Source organism: Micropterus dolomieu, linkage group LG15, assembly GCF_021292245.1.
Source record: "Micropterus dolomieu isolate WLL.071019.BEF.003 ecotype Adirondacks linkage group LG15, ASM2129224v1, whole genome shotgun sequence".
In the NCBI taxonomy this organism is placed as follows: Eukaryota; Metazoa; Chordata; class Actinopteri; order Centrarchiformes; family Centrarchidae; genus Micropterus; species Micropterus dolomieu.
The window spans coordinates 23,620,066-23,643,071 of NC_060164.1; the positions used below are offsets into that span (position 1 = coordinate 23,620,066).

Here is a 23,006-nt window from a genome sequence, read left to right on the forward strand (position 1 = left end):
AGGTTGTATGGCAGTTTGATGTGCTTTACATCAAAAAGGTCTAACCGTAGGGTGAATGTGTTTAACATGGGGCCCGGTGCAGGTCCCTGTGGTACTCGTAACCATCAGGCTCAATGGAAAGAGGATACTGAGTCTGACAAGACATGACTTGACCCAGCAGTAGAGGCAGAGCCCTGCTATTGTCCTGAATAAAAGTGTGTGTGTGTGTGTGTGTGTGTGTGTGTGTCTGAGAGAGACTCAGTATGTGTATATGACAAAGTGAAGGGAACAAGAAACTTCTTCAGGGCAAACACAGCACAACACTGACAGAAGCAGTGTGTCAGTGTAAGTATGTGATTGTGTCATGGGGAGCAGGCCATGTCATTCGACTTCAGACTGTACCCTCTAAGCAAGAGTATTGTGTGAGGATTGGGCGTTTTTACTCACAGCTGGTTGTTTGGGCTTTCTGACAGACGGAAAACAGCCAGATGTGTGTGTACATGCATGTGCGTGTGCACTGTTGTCTTATTTTGTGCTTCCATTCTGATTTCAAACCTCAGTAGCAGCTTGACCCTTTACTGCAGCCAACAAAAAACAAGACTCTACCGTGATAGTAAGAACTTTTCACCAGTGTGTCTCGTGACATTGTACAGGGACAAAGGCAAAACTCTGTTATGCCAACTCTCTAAAACCAATAACTTGGCGACCATCCTTGTTTTTTTTGTTTGTTTCTGGAAAGACATGTTTCTGTTGAAGCGCCACAATGTACCAGTTATTCTGGATAATTGAAGTTGATGCAAAGGAAAATAAAGTAAAATACTACTGCTTGCTTTTCTTCATTTAACACCATTTTCAACCAAATATCTTTTAATATTTTACACTGTTACTCAAACAAAGACATTTGAAGATTTTTTTTTTTTTTTTTTTATGGTAATTTTAGATGAGGATTGGATTATAGTAATCGATAATGACATTGATTGTAACCTGCTGTTGTAGAATTTGTTTATATTTAGATTAAGGTCACTGCAGTTTCCATATAGAAAACCGTGTAAGTTGGAAAACCCTGCAGTCCAGACTAAAGATCATACTACAGTAATGAAGTGTGATAGACAACTGCCAGGTAAAGGAAAGACTAGCAGAGAGTATATTCCAACTAGACAGAACCATACGACAGCAGGGGGAGAAGATATATATGACACGAGCAATCATCTCTGAGGTCACAGCAAAGAGAATAAACTTCTTGGTCCGAGTGCTGTCGATGTCTGACCACTCTGTGCCATGTCAACCTGTCAGAGAGAGAGGCAGAGGGAGGCACTGCTTGCTGAGAGGTGTCCAAGGTGTCATGGCCTCATCTGGGAGGTGACAGACAGCGTGAGTGTTAGTGTGTGACGGGGAAATAAGACCGCTGAGAAGTCTAGGGGACGTTTATCGTGACCTTTCGTTTTGCCAGGGTCCATCTCGCTCTGTGCATCTGACAACAACTTTAAAGGGCCTCGTCTGCCTGAGCCCTTGACAGGTGTGTGTGTGTGTGTGTGTGTGTGTGTGTGTGTGTGTGTGTGTTTCTGTGTGTGTGTGTACCTGAAAATTCTTGTGTTTCTGTGTGGTACACACTTGGTCCTAAAATAAACACTTAATGTACCCCAGCTGCATTTCTATTCATCTGCTATAAAGGTAAAAAACTTTTGGATAAGCTAATTTGTACCAACTTATCCTTAACTAATGGTACAGCTATTAAGATAACGCACTAATTGAGGAACCCGGTTGCTACTATTGCGAAGACGTAGGTTCAGTTATAGAGCTTCTAGATGAGCTGGTGCTTCACTGTACACCATTGTGTTGAAAAACGCATAATGTATAGACCATATTTATGAATAAAGCTGCCAATAATCTATATTTTTCGCATTTTCAATAAATCACATCAATCCCCATCCCAACAAACGACCAACCAAACCTTGATATTTCTGTTTGTTGCACACATCAGCACTGTACTAGGTGACACTTTACTTCATTAATGGAATAGCAGAACATGGATTGGTGGCTTTAAAAAAAATAAAAATAAGTTTTTATTTCAGTATAGGAACAAATGGGCTTGTCCATATGATTTGTTGACAACATTGTTTTGGCCACTGAAGTGGTACTTTTGAACGTACAAATATTTGGGCTATAGAATTTGTCTTGTGGGAAATGGTACTGTAGTGTACCTTTTTATAAGGTACTTCTAAAGATTTTGTCCTCTAAGAGGTACATCTTGGCTCAACCATTTTTCTCAAAATCTGTGTTTTTCATTTCAGACTTTGTCTTCATCCCTAGAGAAAAGAATTACAATTCAAAGATATGAAGAAAAAGACAAAACGTCAGATAAATAAATACCTTTTAGAATTTTAAATGTGTTGTGTATCGTGTGTTTGTATATAATGTATGAATGTACTGTAGTGTGTATATATGCATTGAGTAAGCATTTGTATATATGGACTTTTGTTTTTTATGTTTTTTTTATGCATGTGTCTGCACGCAAATATTTCAACATTTGTTTGTGAGTCCATGTGTGTTTACCGTTTATACGTGTGTTTGCGGTCAGGAGGTGAGGGGCGAACAACAGGGCACCAAACCGCTTTAAAAGAAGAAAATACAACAATATAAACAAAACCACAGTCAGTGTGACACGCGTCACCTTCGCTGTGACAGGGGACAGACACCGGAGAGACACATAGTTCCCGAGAATCTCTTTGAAGTCGGCCAGCAATTGTGCCGCTGGTTTGGAAGTATTGTCTTTCCTGCCCTTGGGCGTTGCTGTAGGGCTGATGCACTCGGCTTTTAGTGAAACACTTGCCAGGATTAGGCCTATTAGCTGAACAGGAGTGAAAGAAAACCATCACTGCTTGAGTGGAATGAATGTGGACATTTTGGATTGTTAAAACATTTAGTAGTCACGATTAAGCCAGAGGACTGATAAGGCAGAAAATGTGATGAACATTCTCCATCAGACATCTCTTTTCCTTCGTCTTTCTCTGCCCCTCTCTCTGTCATTACTGCTGCTGTGTTTGTGTTTCTGCTCCAGGCGTTGGGTAAATACCTCTGCTGGAGCAGTTTTGTTCCCCCACTTCCCACCTTCCTCCCTCCATTACCTCCTCTAATGACGTTTACACATCTGCTTAGAAGAGCCTCCACTCATCTCTCTGTCACCCTGTGTCCGTCTTTCTCTCCCTCCCTTTTGTTGCATGTGCACACACGAGCACACAGACACACTGAAGCTGCAAGATTATGCTTAAGAATAGCATTCTCGATTATTTGGCTACTGAATTGATATCCTTTTTTCAATAAAGTAGCCCAGTTCAGGAGCAAATAATGTTCACACTCCTTCCCCAACAGACCAACCAAAAAATCTAAACTCAATTCAGTGGGGGACCAAACGAAAATATTCACACCTGTAAAAAGGAAACATGTGTATGAGAGGGCTGTTGTGCTCAGTATCGCATACTAACATACTGCCTACTATATACTCAATCAGCAGTGGTGGAAGAAGTAATCAGATCCTTTTTATTTAAGTAAAAGTACCAATACAACATGTAAAAATACTAAATTTCAAATAAAAGTCCTTAATTCAAAATAAGTGTGTAATATTCTGTCTGTCTGGAAATGCAATATAAGATCCATTACTATGTTTTCAGTGGTGTCTAAACACCTTACATAAATAAACTGTTATGTGTTTTTTCTATCTTCATAACCGTGGGTCCCCCTTACATGGACGTTGCCACATTGTGCCGCCATGTTTCTACAGTAGCCCAAAATGGATAAAGGGCTCTACAGAGCGTGTTTCGTCACTACGTTGTTTCATGTTGTTGTTGTTGTTGTTGTTGTTGTTGTTGTTGTTGTTGTAGAATTCTGGCAGTGTAGACATTCATCACTACATTAAATACAGACGTACGTTAGAAGAAGAAGTAATAATATACAGCAGGGGTTGGCAAATAAGTTTTGCATCGGAACATTTTTTTTAAATTCATTAGATGGTGGGTGAAAATATAAGACAGTGTTTGGTTGGTGTTTGGCTCAGTCGGTAAAGCACAAGACTCTTGCCTAGAAGGTTGCGTGTTTGTTTTTTCCTCTTCAAAAAATTGATTTTGAATTGGCTGTTTCACATGCTCACAATAAAGTATATACTGCAATGTGTGTGTTTGGTGTTTGATACGCATCCATTAGCCTACAGACACTTTTCATTTCCCCAGTATCTTCAGGCAGTGGACTTTTAGGGGAATCACATTTTCTGATGGTGTGTCAAGCAGGCTATAGACTCTTTTCAATGTAGTTCAGAGTTTTTCAAAGTAAAAGCTCTCAGTTTAACTCGAAATAAAGCATTGCTGCAAAAAAAGGTCTTGCGCTTTCATTTTGGCAAAACCACCCTAAGAGGAAGTGACTATGTAGGTAACTGTTGCCGTCATGACATCTGCATCGCAGTCCGCAATTGGACAGTCTGATGAGATGAAATGTATTTTGTAATTTTCAAGAGAGAGAATAGCGCCTTTCCATTGCAAACTGAATTGCAGAGTTGAATGTTGATTAGTTGATGAATTGTTTTGTCAATTGACAGAAAATGATTCTGCAGATATTTTGCTAACTGATTCACTGTCATTTTTTATTAGCAAAAATGCCAAATATTGTCTATTTCAGCCTTTAAAATGAGGCATGGCTGCTTTTCTTTGTCATAAATGAGAGTAAACTGAATATCTTTGAGCTGTGGACTGGTGATCGGATAAAGAACTATAAGACACCACCTTGGGCTCTTGGAAGTTATATCTTTCTTGTCTTACATTTTATAAACAAAACAAATAATCAGCACATTGTAGATTAATCGTTGTATTAGATATGGACTTGCACGTAGAAAAGTTGATTCTGTATATAGCAGTAGTTATCCCCACTCCCAGTATTTCCTTATCTGACCACTTGTATGATAACTGTGGTCAGACTTGTTTTTAGTTTGCGTTTCTTTCTTTTTGTTGTGAGATCTTTCACTATAAGGCAGAAAGCCACCTGAACTCTTCAACTCCTCACCTGCACACGCCCTCCAAACCTTCAATGTTATTTTAAGTGATCTACACACATACACATACATATTCTTAAGACACACACATACTCCCATACGTCACTCGATAGAGAGACTTGCCCAGCGGTCATGTCACTCCAGCTTCAGTTTCTTGCTGATTGACAGGTCCTGTAAAATGCTGAGACACGCACACACATATGCACATGCATACTGAGTGAGTGTACCTGTCATCTCTCTTCAATAGTATTACCTTTACCTCATTTTGTTCTGCCTGTCCATCACCTCTATTCTTCTTCTGCCGACAGCTGAATGGGCTCCTGTGGGACGTGTGTGTGTGTGTGTGTGTGTGTGTGTGTGGTTTTTGACCTGCTTCCTGGCGCCACTTTGCCCACCCTCCACCAAACCTCTGTCTTGTAACGGGACAATTGGGAAGATACACTGTACTTGCATATGTGCGTGTGTGTGGTATGCTGCCGCCAGGCCTCACAGCACTTTCACTCTGGAAAAAAAATTGTTTTAAGTTCTTCCCCCTCTTTTTCTCTTCTAAGCAGGTCGAGTTCTGTAACGCCTTAGGTCCTCAACAAAACCAGTGAAGTAGAATGACTGAGTGACAGACAGTAAGGGACAGAGGATGGAGACGAATAGAGCTGGACTAGAACCCCTCAGCCCCACTAATGACCCCCTAGTTGTGGTTATTACACCCCACTGTACACATCCACAAAACAGTGTAGTAGGTGTAGCGTTAGGGATGGCACGAGAACCGATTCTTCGGTACCAAGTTGATACGAAAATTCACATTAACATGTTAACCCTTTTGCAAGGTACCGAAGGTATCAGGGGTCCAACATAGGGGTGTGGGAAAAAATCGATACAGCATAGTATCGCGATATTTTGCAAGGCAATATCGTATCGTAACACGAACGTCAAGTATCGATCTTTTATTATATAAATTGTACATGAGAAGTTTGTTTTTTGGCACTAATAAAATTGCTTTTTCAGTCCACTAGAAAAAGAGTTTTCCTTTGGGGACACAATTTGAAGTTGGGGGGAAAAAGATAAAATATTGCAATAAATTGCAATATGTTTTAGAATCGCAATAATATCGTATCGTGACATAAGTATTGTGATAATATCATATCGTGGGGCCTCTGGTGATTCCCACCCCTAGTCCAACACCTGGAAGATGGCGCAGAGCGAAGTGCAGCTGCAGCGACGGCTCCGCCTCGACTCTTCGACTAGAATAGAGAATGGAAACCGGGGTGAAGTTAGTTTTGCGGCTGTTCCCGTCAAAAGGTCCACGTCAAAGCCTTGATTTATCACATTTAGAGAGCTAATTTAGGCAAATGTTTCACAGTTCACCTGAAAATCACCAAAGATGATGATGCTGTTTGAAGCGCTAAGAACTAAATGTGTCCAATGCGCCTCTAAGTAAGGGGCTGTCTCAAAAGTGCAATACGATCCATTTCAATCATCAATAACTTTTTGTTTTTCAATATAAAAATCTCAGACAACTGCCAATATAAATAGTGACCACCCATAAACATGACACTCCTGACTGATTGTGTAGAAAAGTTAAGAAAATTAAGTCATTCATTTAATAATTAAATATGCACAATGCAAGGTTGTAATTTCAATCTTGTTCATTTATGAATATATTTACATCAAATCACTGTTCAAATGTTTTTACTGAGTGTATTGTTTTGTTTTCTTACCGTTGTGTCAATCGTGGAATTTTACTGGTATCTGTATTGACTACATTTGTTGTATCGTAATATCCCTATCCATTGTTGTGCCAATTGACGGCAGTTTACCCCAGTTGCAGATACGATTGACTAAACATAGTTGATAATAGCCGATAGTTCGGGAGGCAGGAATAAGAAGAGGAATACCATCTTCCTACGTAGCTATCTAGCTACATTCATGAAAAATAGCCACAGAACAATGGTCACATGCATGGATGAGATTGATGCAGTAGTTTGAGAAGTTGCGACTCAGGTTGCACAGAAATCAGTATGAGTCATGGGAATTTTCACCACATCCTTTTATATCCCTTAACTAATACCACAGTTGCAGATATCCTGCGTGAGGTGAAATGGACGAGTGCATGTTGGTGATCTGAAAAAACAGGAAGTGAGTTATTGTAGTTTGGTTCACAGTTGCAGCACTGGTTATGGCAAACAGTTCATGGAGGCAATTAAGGTGCTTTAAAACCTTTAGCGTCCAAAAACTGCAATTTTGCACTGTTGCAGTCAAAATCATTAAAATCTATTTTAATTATCTCACATTTCTATCATGAATAATTGTCCATAAATCTTGTTAAAAAGCTTCCATTTAACTCCAGATCTTGCCTGAAAATCATCACGTTCCAGAACTGAGAGGTCTAGATGGTCCCTCTAGATTTGTGAACTCTTGCATATGCGGATTTGATTCGGTACAGTAGTGCTCAGCTCTGTTGTGGCAGATGTACCGGGAGCCACTTGAAAATATTATTGACTCGTTGAATTGAAAGGCATTCTGCAGTCGTCTGACGAGAAAACCAAGACTAAATTTGTTGTTTTATAAAGTGACAAATTATTTTGAAAAACTGGTAAACTCAACAAAGCCGTTAGGGAGTCAGGTGATGTAGTAAATAAAAGTGACATATAGGGAGGAGTTTTTGGTGGAAGAATTAGTCAGATACAGGACAATCACCCACAAGACTAGTTTACTTATTATTTTTATATAAACTTTTTTTGCACTACCAATATTTTTCAACATTATTAAGGCTCCTTACATGAATGAAGCATGTGTGTGGTTTGCAGCGTGTTAGATGTGACCTTATGTTTAGTGTCTTCTCCTGAGAGTTTGCACGAGTCTCTTCTCTACCACACAGACACTCGTCTTATCTGTTGTCTCTGTGGTCACAGCGCTCCCATGATGGACATTAGACTCCTTTCAGAGCTTGGATTCATTGTTTTATCCGGTTTTTCACTTCATTATCTCACTAACAGGCAGGTTGTTTTTAGATTTTGTCCACCTGCCTTTGCTCTGATATGACACTGTGGAAGCTTTTCCCTCAAGAAGAAACTGGAGATAAGAGCTTGTGGGAGTCTGTGCGCATGGTTTCATATGTATGTAAATGTGTGCATGTGTACATTTCCTCAGGTATGGTTTAAAGATAGGAGAGTATGCATCATACTGTATATTTCATGCATACGTATGCGCTTGTGTGCCGTATGAGTTCGCATATCAGAAGTTTGAGAGATTGGAGTGTATGCGATGAAGCACTGACTTGAGTGCCTGAGTGTGTTTACTGAATGAGTGTATGTGTTCATGTAGTCTGTGACCAAAACCGAGGCAGGGACTCCAAGGCACCTGAGATTGTAAAATACGCATTCAAAATTACACACTTGTTACCCTACCTATCTCTCTCCGTGGATATACTTTCTTGTCGCTCTTTGTATGTTCTTCATTTTGCCAAATTTCTTTGCGAGAGCCAAAACTAGACCAGGCTGTAGCTGCGAGAGAGAGAGAGAGAGAGGGCGTCTGCGAGAGATAAAGGTTGTGGGGTTACGAGTCAGAAAATTTTAAACTTTGTCCCGTTTGCGAGAGATGAGACAATAAAGAGTAAGAGTAAAAACTGCAAGAGAAAAAGAGAAAATCAGACGCACTGAAAAACTGTCCTTTGAGAGAGACAAGACAAAGAAAGCTTGCAGACAGGGTCAGAAAGCTTAATGCATTTCTAATAGGAGGTACCTCAGACAAACATGGAAGACAAGCGGGGGGGAATAAAAGGTTAGAGACACGTTGGCAAAGGGATGATAAGTAAAGGTACATGAGGGGGAAAAAGAGAACTGACAGACAAACCTACACAGAGTCAGGTGAGAGGGGAGGGGTGTGTGTGTGTGTTTTGTTTTTGGGGGGCGGGGGGGAACTAAGCAAGGCTGTGATGGCCTTGTGTCAGTCACCCTATGGCAGCTCTCCCTGTAATTTACCCCATCACTCTTCTCACAGTGATGGGACCACTGCATCAGCTGACAGCACTGCCTCTGGTGTGTGTGTGTGTGTGTGTGTGTGTGTGTGTGTGTGTGTGTGTGTGTGTGTTAGAAAAAGTGTATGCATGTGAGAAAGGATTCTTGAGATGACAAACAAAATGTCTGCGAGCCTGCCTTCATTTCAGGCCTGTCTCTCTCTTGTTGCAGTGAAGCAGATCTGGACCAAGGCCCTAATGAACCCTGCAAATTTTTAGTGCAAACTGCAGTAACATCAACTACACTACAGTAAGTACCCCAAAGTTATGTTGGTTAAAGAGTAATCTGCATTAGCAATTCAAACCAAGTCTGTGCGGTGCCAACAAAGTATTAAAAGTAACAAAATGTCTCAGGTCATCCCATCTGTAGGCTTTTCTTTGCATAGCCAGAGCCACATCCTCCAACCCAACAACGTACATTTTCCTCTCACCTTGGCCTAAGGAGAGTTTTAAGTGGGCAAAGTCAATGAGAGATTTCAGATGTCTTAAACACACCAACTCTATTTTTTTCCTCTCACCATCATCATCTCATCTTATTTCTCAAAGTAACTTGCTTTGGTTTCTCCATAATCTTTACGACAGAGTGAAATCAAAGACACTCCCAGTGCATCCAAATTAATTCAAATAGCTTTGTTTAAAATGTACATTAAACATATTTTCTTGAAAATGTCCAGATTTAATACATCAGTTTACATCTTGTAGTTTTAATGCTGGCATCTCTTTGTGTTAGGTTTTGGGTTTAAAACATGATTGTTTGTGGATTTCTTAACACTGGGAAGCGTTTGTGGTCTATTTTTCTATTTGCCCAGGAAATACTGCTCTTACTTTAGTCTGAACAATCAAAAATGTGTGTATTTTTAAATGGTTCCAGATGCACATTATATCATTCTGAAGGGAGGCGAAGGTGTGCACATGCACATTTCTATTGTTGTTATTTAGATGGTGTTATTCTACTATAGAAAGGTCAGGACGCGTCATTCCTCCACCAGGATGTGGAACGGCCACCAGTCAGATTCAAACAAAGAACGACGTTTGTGCCATAAATCCACCTGGATACCCACTGTAGCCAGACATGTTCTTTTCATGTATACACTCAGACCATGTATAGAACAATAGCTCAATGTTCGATTCTGTTAGCTTAAATAAATGTCTGTTTGAGTTGGGGCTGTTGAGAGCAAGAACGAGTTGTAGGTGGGACAGGACTGCAATCCAGCTATCTTAGAAAGGCTTCCATTGTTTCTCTTTCACTCTGACAGAAGCCGTCTCAAATAAATATTTACTTTCTAAGTTCTGTCTTTGACTTTCTCTCTGTCCAAGCATATCATATCAAAGACACTTTCTGTCACTCTTGTTCCTCTTTGCACACACATACACACACCTAGTCTCACACTCAGTAACCACCCAGAGGGGACAGCGAAAGAAGAGCAGAGAAAGAGATGCAGGGAGCAGACAAGGTCGTAGTTCCTGTGGACTGCCTTTGAAAGAGGAGTCGTATGTTTACCCTCCCCTCCTTTGATGTTAAAGCAGCCTCTTTACTAGTGTAAAGACAGGGTACAATAACCTAGACCCCACCCCCCACCCCCACACAGTCCTCAGTACACTGGCTGTACACCTCCACAAAGCTCTGCGGGGGGACAGGTAACCCACAGCAACCCCAACCAGAAGTCAGAATGAGTGTGGCAGCTGTCCAGGACCTGTGTGTGTGTGTGTGTGTCATTGTACTCGTCTTGTAGCTTTCAGTGAAATGTTTTTTAAAGGCTTCATACAATAATTTTTTACTATTTTAAAATTACAGGTGATCGTATTCACACATTTTAGTGTTACACTTCAGTACCAGATATACTACTGCCCTCAAATTATGCCATCATGGGACAAAGCTCCTGACTCTCAATTACCTCAGTGTGGGTGGTATCGTGCATGTGTCCCTGTGTCAATGTATGCACATGCTTTCATATGAATGTGAAGAGCAAGAAATCGGGTTGAATGCATTCTTTAAAAAGCAAGTCTATAAAAAGCAAATAATTGAGGTAATACTTGTGCTTGACTGAATGTTACTTTTGGTGTTGCAAGTTTGATGGAAGAGGATATGACGAAGGGAATGTCTCTTTATGTGTGTTGGGTAAAGGCAAGGCATTTACATTTACTAATTTGGCAGAACTGTGTGTGTGTGTGTGTGTGTGTGTGTGTGTGTATTTATTTATATCATTCTTGTCCAAAACAAACTCACCCAATTTGCTCCTGCATTTGTCAATCTATGTTGGCCCCCTTGTTTCTTCTATTCTGCCCTAAATTCCCTTAGACCCCAACAGCTGTGCAGAAAAAGGTTAGCCAGACGGGTGATAACTGAATGAAAGCTGACTGAAATGAGGTTTTCCCTCCAAAAAGGGCTGACTTACTCTAAAAAAAAAAAAAAAAAGAAAAGCTGGTTAGGAGAGGATGAAAGAATCCTCTTATGTCAGTAAACTCGTTACGCTGTTGCTGCCATACCATGCTAGCCCCTGCGTTTCCATGGCATCCGGAGTTATCTATGTGTATTTTTGTTGGGACTTGTAGTTTTGGAGGTTGAGTGGCAAAATGAGATTTTTTTTTTCTCCCCCCCCCACACACCAGGAGGTGCAAGAGGAGAAAGATAAGAGAGAGTCCACCTCTCAGCGTTAAAGAGAAAATAAGAGCGAGGGAGAGAGGGTGGAGAGACGCAGAGCATTAGCTGCACAGACAGAGAAATGAATGGCCAATGCAGCAATACTGATGCACTTTGTTACACTAAACAGAGATTCTGCACCAGCCGGGTCCCCTTACATAGTCACCACGTCACGCCGCCATACATTTCTATGAAGAAGAAGAAGAATTTATCAGAAGTGACGTGAAATTTAGACAATAGATGCCCATACATATTATTAAGCATGAGCCGAGAGAGCGTGTCGGCCACCATAGCTTCTACTACGCGCTTGGAAATGGTAGGGGTGAGCTGTGAGTGAGCAATTTGGTTGCAATTCACAACCCTGACCACTAAATGCCACTAAAACTTAAACACTGAACGGTTATTCAGACAAACTCAAAAACCTTCTTTGTTTTATGCATTTTAAAGATGAGTTGAATGTGAAATTAGCCTAATCTAACTCAGTTGCTTTAATTGTATGGGTTAAAATATATGCAATTTAAGAGATTCTACGCCAATCTTCACTGTCGATACAACTTCAGATTGCTTAGCGACGTAAAAAAATTACGTACAACTGATAACATTCCCCAAAAAATAAAAACATTGAACACGCCTTTTTGTAGGGTTGGCATACAAATACACATTTTTTTTATATGGAATAGTAGCAATAATGGAACCATAATTAGCATTATTAACAGAAATGTAGTAGTAAGAGTACTAGCAGTGAAAGTGTCAGTAGTGGTGATGCTCTAGTTTTAATAATTGTTTTAGTTGTGGTAATGCTGACAGTAGTTATAGTATTGGTTAATGGCTAGTAAAAGTGGTAATTGAAGTAAAAGTAACAGTAGTTGTAATTAATGATTCCACAGTAGGAAATTCTTTATTGCTGAAACATCATTAATTGGTTCAAGTCACAGTCAGGATACTGCTCACACACATAGAACAAAAACGGGCAGCTAAATACAGTAATAAACATACTACAGGGGAACCCTTCAGGAATAGAGGTTAACCGACTGGAGAATGAAGTAATAAAGGAAGGATAGCCAGCGAATGCTTGGATCTTTGTCTTAGCTGTCTGCTGCAAAGTGTGCGTCCATCACTGCTCACCTCTGATGTGTGAATAAAGGTGCAAGCATCGCCGCCTGTGACCTTGTCTCGTGTCAGTCAGAGTTCATGTGCATGTCTGTCTGTCATTTGCTTTACATTGTCTTAAATTAGTTTTTTGTTCAAAATTTGGATTCATAGAGTAACCCCACTCCTATTATTCCAACTTACTAGTAATACAGGTATAACAGGTACAGGAAGTGGTGCTACAAAAGAGTATTATGTTGCAGCGCTGCATCACATTTTTAAGGAAAGGGACTACTGCGACTATTATTACGTATACCGTTACTAATACGACTCCACTGCTACTGCTGCGATGGCTGCTACTACCACTAAGGGAAAAAAAGACTGAAAATAAAATTTAAACTCTAGAAAATAGTACAACAAAAACAGGAAAAAGTACATTTTCCTTTTTAATTGGCAAATGTTGACCAGGTTCGTTCGCATTGCCAATGCTGTCTGTCATTACTGTACATGCTTTTTGCATTTAACTGGTAATTTGATCATATTTTCATTGTACACCATCAACACTTCGTCTCAAACCTACCTTGCCGTGCTTTGTCATCTGTGCTATACTTTCAACACAGAGGGATATCAGGGATAATGCCAGTCTAGGTATACATTCAGGGTGTAACTGGCGGTCATACAAGTTTGTGTGTATTTGAGCACGTGTGTCTACATGCATGCTTTGCTTGACCCTTAGGCCTGTTTATGTCAATCTATTATGTTGTCTCATCAAGATATACATCTGCGGTTGTGTTTGGTTTGCCCTGTCTCTTTCTCCTTCTCTCACTTGTCCCCTCTCTGCAGACTCAGGTTACACTCCTCCGTCAGATGGCGTTCTGCCTGGCTGAGCTGCACTTGTGGTCCACCAAGAGCTCACTCCAAGTCAAAGGTAGCACTTATCACCATGTTCAATCTCCTCCTCTCTCAATAATTCTCTCCCTGTCTCCTTTTCCTCTCACTCCGTCTCGCTCTGGCTCTTTCTTTCTGTCATCACTCACTTTGTTTTCACACCTTCTCCCCACCTTAACAATCTGACTCTCAGTCAGCACCAATTCTATCCCTGTCTTTTTTCACTTTCACTTTGTTTACTGCATTATACATGATGTTCTTTGTATTGATTTTATGACATTCAACTGTATCTGTACATTGCTGTACAAGTGTAATTGGTTAGAATAACCACAAGCGACTCTAGAAACATTTGTATGTTTTCTGAGACCACACACATTGACTGATGTTAACAAAGGGATGCCACCATTATACGTATTTGTTGACAAGGAGTGTCTCGCCAATGTGGGTGCCATGTTTGAATGAGGTATACATCAGACTGTTATAGTACAAAAACAAACTAAAGAAAGTTTCTAGCTGTGGGAAAGAGTAGGTGGTTATAACACTTAATGCAGCTAGTTTCTAAGTAGCTTGTGTTGTCAATATGTAAATGGCTATTATTACAGGGGGGTTGTCCACGGGTGCTTGTGTATTATCAGACTGAGTTCAATGTAAATTGAAGAAAACAGGATACTCTGTGGTACCAGACACTGAAATTGAATGATGATCAAATCAAAGAATGTCAGTCCTGGTCCTCTACACAACCAAAGAAACCCAAAACTCTAATTATCTTGTGAATTCAGTTTGTCTTAGTACACCGAAGTCTAATCACAGGCAGTTTCCTCATCATTCATTACAGATCGGGAATTTTTTCAGTTACACTGAATATTAAAAGGACCAGTCCACTAATTTAGCATACAGCTGTCACGATGGACAGTTTAACCACAGAAGTATCAAAATCGATGCTGGAGAACCAGAAATAGTCTTTTTTTATTCTTCATCCTTGTCAAGACGTTGCCCACAATTACCCACAATGCAACACAAGCGCTGACAATTCAGCGAGATTCAGGTGCAGCTAACGTAGCCTCAAGTCGCTAGCATAAAGCAGGGAGTGGGCTACAGAGGTCTGGTCTCACTGCCTTCTAACTCCGCAGCCCCTGATTATTTTCTCATTTTCAAATGTGTAGTCTTCAGCTCCAACCGTCGTACCGATTTTTGTGTTAAATTATTTGAGGACATTTATCAGACTTCACACTGTTCTTTCTGGAGCCATGGAGGTTTTATAGAACTTTCTTCACAGATGAGAATAACATTCAATAAGTACAGATGGATCAGTGTTGTTAAGTCAGCTGCACATCGCTCCACCTGCACCATCATCACGCATACATTGAGAAACATTAACTGGCGTCCGACGCTTCCTTGTGAGGCAGAGAGGGTGTGTTGTAAGTAAAATTTTTCTGGCAGTTTTTATGCTTTTTCCTGCTCACAACTTATCAGCCCATCTCTAATGTTAGACGGAAATGCTCTGTTTCTCCATTTTCTTGTTTTCTCCTCCCTTCCATTCTGTCTTGTCTTTCACAGTCTGCTGAGCTTTAGACGAAGATAGTGTCTCTCAGAAGCTGACTGTGTGTATATATGCATGTGTGTGTATACACAAAGGTTCGACAGGGTGTATATCCTAGGTGATGGTGACATATCCTTATTTGTTTGTTTTTTTCCTGCTGTGTGTGTCTTTTGCTATCTTGGAAAACTGTGGACGGATACATCTGAGCAAAGAGACCTGGTTGCTGAGGTGTGACGCCCTCTATCACCACCTTCCTCACATCATATACATCCGCCTCAAAGAAATATAGATTCATAAAAGCAGAATCTACTGTATAATGCTATGGAACAAATATTTTCTATTCGGAGTGAGTGAGTGAGTGTGTATGTATGTGTTAATCCCATTTGGTCAGCTGCACACCACAGCAGACATCTCCGCTGGCCACCGTGCAGCATCACAGACCAACCAATCTGCTTTGCACACGGAGACCTTAACTTAAAAGAGTTATTCATTCATTATACTGACGGATCTGAAATAAGAGATCTGACCTGGTGACCTTTTCGTCCTACTTCTCTAACCTGTAGTTTGCTGTTGTTGTGATGTTATGAAACCTAGTGTGTTTTTTAAATTGTGCACGTTCCTGTGTTCTTATGTGGACACATTTAATAAAAATAATTTAAAAAAGGTTGATTAAATTCTTCCAAAGTAAAAAAGTTTGTCCTTATTTACAAGGACAAAGGTGTAGGATTTAGTACAGAGTGACAAGAGTTTGGAGTCAAATTAGGATTAGCTTTATGTACCATATGCTATTCCTCAAATTAGAAAATATGAAATACTCCATTATTGGGTATAACATGGTACCCTTTAGTATGTTGTGAAATGTTTATGAACATCGCTCTTTTTCTCAAATAAAAGTAAAAAAGGATTAGGCTTACTTGCTAACTATTTAAGAGTGTGTTGAATAATAGGTTTAGGTGAATGATATACGTCCCCCTCCTCAAATGTGTGTTTGACCTTCTCTGTGCAGAGTTTGACATTAGAAGGCTGTTTTCACATTCTCACATCTCCTGAAGAAGCGTACATATGAGCATGGTTTTGTGACATCACAACTACTTTTGGAAACCAATCATGGTTCAATATTCTTAGATACAATAACTTAGACAAGTGTGATGTGGAAATTTGAAACCTTCTGTCCACGTACAGTTTGAATTGACCTTTTAGTGATGTAGGAGACTCAAATAGTTACTTATGCATTAAACCAATTAGGAGTAAACAATATCTGATGTTGTTTGTTGATAATGGCTTCAAATGGCTATGAGGGGTGTGGGCGAAATAACTAAAACAATGAGCTAAAAGTGGCTAAATTCATAGAAATGCTGAGTTGGATGTTGGCAGTGACTCTTGAAATTACTCTTGAGTGATTTAATTCAATGTTAATGCAAGTTTAATTGGTTTAAGAACACTTTAATCATTGCTAATTAGAAAAAAAAGGCAAGGTGGTATTCGTGGTTGTAGTATCACTAAGTGACATCAAGCCGTTTCTAATAATGGTTTGTTTCAATTGAATTTTATTTTTAATATCACCAATTCGTAACAGAAGGTATCTGATTTCAGTTCTCATGGAGCAGGTCTAGACCCTTACTCAACAATTACCACCATGAGCAAGCACTTAGTGACAATGGCAAGGAAAAACGCCCTTTTAACAGGCAGAAACCTCGAGCAGAACCTAGACTCTGGGTGGGTGGCCAACTACCTCGACCGGTTAGGGTGAGGGGGGCAGCTCCTGAGGCAGAAACACCTGCAGAAAGCCACATGTTTGTGTGTATTTGTGTGTCTGCCATCAGCTCTCCTGTTGTATTAGTGTGACCTGGCCTCAGGAGCAGCAGCAGCAGCAGCGGCAGCAACAGTAGTGGAGCGATAAAGAAACGATGTGTTGTGCGAATCCGAGTCTGGCTGCTTATGGTTTTGGGCCTGCAGGAATAACACTGACAAAAAAAGGCTCAGCTCAGCAGTTTGTGTGTCTCACTCACTCACTCACTCACTCACTCACTCACACACAGTGTGTTTGTGACTGCTGCCTGCTATGTGTATGTTGGTCATATGTTTTTGTAGCTTTCTGCAGAGTCTGTGTATCTACTTTTAAATGTATATGTTGCATGTGTGTAAATCAGTCCCTCAGGTGGGGTGGGTTAAAGCACACTCCTGTCTTTATTAATACCCCTCTACCCCCCTCCATTCTGGCTCGGACCCCCCATCCCACCGTCTCCTCCTCCTCACAGGGCCTTATCTCAGCCGTGGTGCTGGCAGACGGGACAGGCCACTGGCTGATAGCGATTGTTTATCCCACGGTGCGAAATTGCTGATCTGTCTTCTGCTTTTCCCTGACAGCTAGATGTTCATCTCACTCTCTCTCTCTCTCACTCTCTCACCCCACAGATACAGATATTGGCACCTATCAGTACTACGATAAAGGAGAGCCAGGTAAATAGTGTTTATATATTGGATGTCTGTTTGTGTTCAAGATAAGTTGCATTTGTCTTGTTTTTGGAATGTATGTGATTTCCTTATATATGAAGAGGGGCTTTCTGCTGCCTCCCACGCTCACATAAGCCGCACACACAGACACACAAATTATTGGTCCTGGGTATTTCAGTGTTGTACCCCCACACAAGCACTTGTCCCCAGAAAGGCTATTACTATGTAGGATTTACAGCCTAAAACCTTATATACACATGCACATACCACACTTACACGCAGGTTATTAGTCCTCCGTGGTTCTATCTCTTACACTCCCCATGTTACTGTTGACCCCGGGTCCTGCCACACAGCGATAGGGAAACTAAACTGTTGACTTTCTCGTAGATCACATAGCAAGAGGCCCCATGTAGTCGAGCCTCATATTGCCTCAGGCCAGAAGGCTTTCCTTACCATCAGGAAGAGCTCAAATTGCATAGGGATGCGCTGCCTCCTCCTTTCGTGTCTGTATTCATTCTTTTCTGAAAATGATGCATTTTGCAAGCATTTTTTTTATTTACACTAAGTGGCCAGAGAAGTATTGCTGAATAGTTTGTCTTCATCTGTGAGCTCCAGATACAGCTCAGAATAAGGTGGCGTCATCTTTGCTCAAAAGTATTTAATGGATCATTTACACTGCCAGTGTGCGCTGTTCAGTATGTAGAGTGCAGAACATGCCACAGATCACTAATGTGATCAAACATGCAAGAAGAACTAAACCTTCACAACACCAGGGGAAAAAATTCATGTCCTCACTTAAGAATTTGAATTAATAAAATTACTTATTTACCTTTTGGAATATGTCATGACTGCATCTGTCACAAGTGATGTCTTGTGTGTGCATTGATTTCTTGTCTTTGTTTGAAAATAGATTTTTGGTTTACAATTATACATTTAAAGTCATTTTTTTCTTTGAATATTTGTGTTTCTAAAAATCCCTTGTTTTATTTAACATTTATTTACACCTGTATCAATTAAATCCAAACACAACATCTGCACATCACACCACCTTTTTAGGTTGATATGATGAATAGTTGTGTTTGTGTCCACCTGGCAAGTCCAATATTCATTCCCTTATAACTCTGTTTTTGGTCTCCTCTTGAAGGAAATTTCTCGCTCTTTAGCTGCTTAATGCTTCACTATGTTCACCAGCTAGTTGCTAACTTTGTCTGTCTGCTGCTGGAACAGAGCTAATGAGAGTGGTGACGGTGAACGTCCCGTAAAACCAAACAGTGAGCTCAAAGATGCTAAAATGCTCTGTACAGCTGAGGGGGGAAGCAGAGGCAAGTGATAATTCTCTATGACTCTTTGAGCAGCTTTAAGTTATATCATTCATTTCTGTGAGAGTTCACTGTGTAGTATAATGCATTCACTATAGTTCATCAACACTCTCTTGCCTTTCTTCCTCACATACAGTTGTTATATATCTTATATATTTTAGTGTGTTTCTCTTCGTCTGTTTTTCCTTGTATTACTGTGCCTGTCTCAGATGTTTCTGCTTCTCTGTCATTGATTTCCTTCTCTTTGTCTCAGTTTTTGCTCTCATCATGTATATTTAGTTTATTCTCATGTTGTGTACAGTATGTCTCTCTGTCTCTTCCCCTCTACCGCTCATCATGGGGTTCTCTCCCCTCTCTCATCTGAGAAGCTGCCTTCTCTTTCATTCCAATCTTCAGTGGAGAGACGATGCTCTCGCTCCAAATCCTTTCATTTGGAGGATTACTAAAGTGTGGCTTGATATCAGAGTGGAGGGAGGACAGGAGGAGGAGGAAGAGGGAAGAGACAGAGCAAGGGAGCAGAATCATTATCCAAAAGTATCACAACATTTTCACACAGCAGTGTAACGAGAGCTCAGGCCATGATACGGTTGCTTATACAGTAGATTACATTAGATTAGATTAAAATGTGTTTGTTTCATATTTTGTATGGATACTGTGGCTTTCAGCTTGAACAAATGAAGACAAAGGCATGTATGCACAGTCAGAATGTGGAAAATAAACACATTTCAAAACAATATACTGCCTCAATATTTTGACTTCTGTTACGTAAAGGTCCCAACAGTTCATGTGGCATTTAAAGCTTCTGGCTTTTATGGCTTCAGATCTTGAATATTTCTCTATAACATTAAATATTCGTGACTAAATAGTTTTATGTATTATTTATTCATGTGATTTTTATAAGACTTTAATGCTCAAATAATTCAACTCAGCTATCAATCAGAACAAATTTAATTGACAGTGATCAAAAATCCCACGAGCTATTGGCTATTCTCCTTCAAATGTTGTTTGTTGTCACACACTGATTGGTGCATAACATCGCCTTTTTCTGAATGAGCCCCGTCCACTTAGAAAACCAGTGAGAAAAGCATAGAAAATAAAATTAAATAAAGTAAATACAAGTCATGTGAAGTAACAACCTTGAAGCTTCTGTGGCTTTTAAACTGAGGTGTCTTCTACATTGTGTGTGATGTTGCTCTTACTTTGACATTTAGGTGACATTCACATGAGCAACTCTTACATGTCAAAACATAGACAACATTCTGTGTACGTCAGTGAGACTACATGGATTGGTTCATGGATCGGTCGTGTCACTCTGGATATCAGTATCATTGAAATGTCTACAGAGGAAAGTGTAGTTCCACATCTCCCCACTAGAGGTAGACCCAGGCTCATTGGAGCAGCTCCGGGGGTCCCCTGCAGCCAAAATCCCCCCCAGCCCTCCCCACCCAACCCCAGAGCAGGTGCCCATGTCTGGGCCTGTCTGGCCCCTCACCCCCTTATCTGATTAATACTACTAATCCAGGAGGTGTTCCTGCCTGCCCAAGAGGCGGGCCACCAGACTGGCCACTTTCTTGCTTGCAGTGACCGGGCCATGAGGCACGGTTATGGGTTACACTTTGCCAACAAGATCTCTTGGCGCTAAGGGGAGGTGTCTTGAGCTCCAGCTTAGTTTTCTGTCCCTCATTATCTGCATCATTTAGACAGACTCATTTATCCTGTGTAGTATGTAATTCATATTCTGTAAATATTCCAAATCAAACCTTTCAATTGCACTTTTTTCCCCCAGCCAATCTCCTGGAGCATCACTACTACATCGAGAAACTCCATTTCTGTGAGGGTAAGTTCCCAACCGAGAAACTCAGAGTGACTGAAACAGTTTTATTCTTCATGTCCACCCGTTTGTGTGAGTATGTGGGGGCCCTAATCATCTTACCAGTGGATGACCATCTTCCAGAAATTGCTGTCCTACTCAGTCAACTGTCCTACTTCCTCTGTTCTCTCTCAATCCCCCCCTCTTCCCCGCACACTCTCTGCTTTTCACCCAGTAGTGGAATACAAACACCCTTATCAGGAGACGAACACTCATCCCCCTGCCCTCCCCCTTCCTCATCTCTCCCCCGACCACCCCCACCCTCCACACCCTCATTTGCATGCATCTGTTTACCTCCTCTTCCCTCTCATTCTTAATAGAGAATCCCACTTCTTAATGGTTCGTTTCAGTAAAGAAGAAAAGGGAGACTGTAAAATAAACAGATAGGCGAGTGATTGCACCGTATTGAAAACCGTCCTTTCCTTTTTTTTTTCTAACACTGAACTTCATGTATGTGCGTGGGGCAGAAGCAGATGAACAAATTCAATTAGATGTTTGGTTTTTTTTCCTCCATATCCTTTCCTCCCTCTGTTTAACCACTAGAGATGGAGGGGAAAAGGGAGGGCTGGGAAATTAAAATGAAGGGGCCTTGGTGCGGTACGTGTTGAGATATGTGCTGCTAACTGTAAGGTTGCATTTGGGAGATAACTCAACTCAAGAGCGCCAAAAGTCCTCACGATTAAATGTTTGCTTCTCCTCAAGGACCAGTCTGTGTGTTTTTGAAGGGACATTTTGCTTTCAGTAGAATATTTTCACTCCTTTAGTGCAGCTACATCAATCTGTAAGCAGCAGACTTCAGACCGTTGCTGCTTTGGGGATATGGTAGTCAGAAATATAAAATCAGTGTAGTTTCTACATAGTTATGGTTTCACATTGGAAAGGAAAAGGAAATGAGTGACAGAGCTGCTGGTACTAAGAGTAAGCAATGGAGATCACCACTGGCATACACTTATGTTTTGATCAGTTCAGTGGTTTCTGGTGCAGTGACACAGGGTGCAATGGGGAACCTTAAGGTCCTAATTGCTTTTGCACAGGATCAATATAATATAACAATAATATGTGGAACTTCTTACCCACAGACCTAAAAATATTTCATGGCTGGGATAATTTTAAACTCAAATTGTTGTCATGAATGATCTGGTAATTGTCACTGACTTTTATGGTAATTATATTGTATTATTGTTTGTGTTTTATGCAAGTTGTTTATATATTTTTTGTGTATTTTTAATGTCTCATCTAGGGACATGCATTGCAAACTAGCCAAGCCTATAAAGATGTGGTACGTAGCGTTGATTCATGCTGTATACTTGTCCCTATTTAAAAAGAAAATATTAAAGAAATAAATACTTACGTAAATAAATACTCTTGAGAATTGAATGTGGTCATGTGTAACACTAGTTATAACAGTGGAAAACTGACACTAGTGCTGCAATTAACAAATATTTTATAAATGATAAAACTTTTTATCTTTCAATTAATCAATTTCTTTTTTTCTATACATTGGCAGAAATTTGTAACAAAGTGCTTTTGATGACATTTTTAAGTTACTTGTTTTGTCAATCCAAACAGTCAAAAAACCAAAAAGTTATCAATTTACATAAATATGAAAACGGAGAAAACCATCAGATCATCACATTTGAGAAGCTGGAACCAGCAAATGTCTGTTCTAATGTTCTAATTGATTGAGCAGCTGGTCATTTCAGTACTAATTGAGACTCATGATTTGTCCCTGTTGTCAAACGTTGGAGAGGGCGACCGTTAATCTGTATACATTCAAGAATTGATTCAGCTTTGCAGCTTCATGTATCTGCATGTCTTTATTCCACCTGACCATCTTGTCACCACCGTTCATTCCTCACGTTAGTTCTTTTCATACTTGGATCTCAACCAAGATATAAAGTTAAACCCTTTTACCCTTTCTGGTTTTTGGTGCCACATTCTTCTGAATTCCCATGGGGGCCTTAAAAAAAAAAAAAAAAAAAAATAGATGTCTCCTATATGTGAGTGTTTTTAAAAAAGTTCAAGTCACATGATCTTTAGATTCATGTTGTGTTTTTCCTCCGGAGCTCGAGGCCATTCGTGGACCCCCAGGAACCGCCGACCAGAGAAGCTACGCGATTCGCTGAAGGAGTTGGAGGTACCCGCCTCCTCTGTTAAACCCTTCACCACCACCCCTTCC

At 40.4% G+C, this 23,006-nt stretch overlaps 1 protein-coding gene across 10 annotated transcripts in view; it reads left to right on the forward strand.

The window, feature by feature from the left end:
* LOC123983796 (WD repeat containing planar cell polarity effector) overlaps positions 1-23,006 on the forward strand; it is an 83,266-nt gene that overhangs the window by 10,894 nt on the left and 49,366 nt on the right. For 6 of the 10 annotated variants that reach the window (XR_006828288.1, XR_006828290.1, XR_006828289.1 and 3 more), the window contains 6 exons: positions 9,199-9,276; positions 13,600-13,684; positions 17,443-17,511; positions 17,600-17,644; positions 20,744-20,794; positions 22,894-22,964. Coding sequence is in view for 6 of the 10 variants with exons in the window: in XM_046070147.1 (XP_045926103.1) it covers positions 13,624-13,684; positions 17,443-17,511; positions 17,600-17,644; positions 20,744-20,794; positions 22,894-22,964 (297 nt within the window). In the remaining 4 variants the exon portion in view is untranslated. Of the gene's footprint in view, positions 1-9,198; positions 9,277-13,599; positions 13,685-15,244; positions 15,303-17,442; positions 17,512-17,599; positions 17,645-18,865; positions 18,961-20,743; positions 20,795-22,067; positions 22,107-22,893; positions 22,965-23,006 lie in introns of those variants that run through there. The other 4 variants (XM_046070151.1, XM_046070150.1, XM_046070149.1 and 1 more) reach the window with 4 other exon arrangements.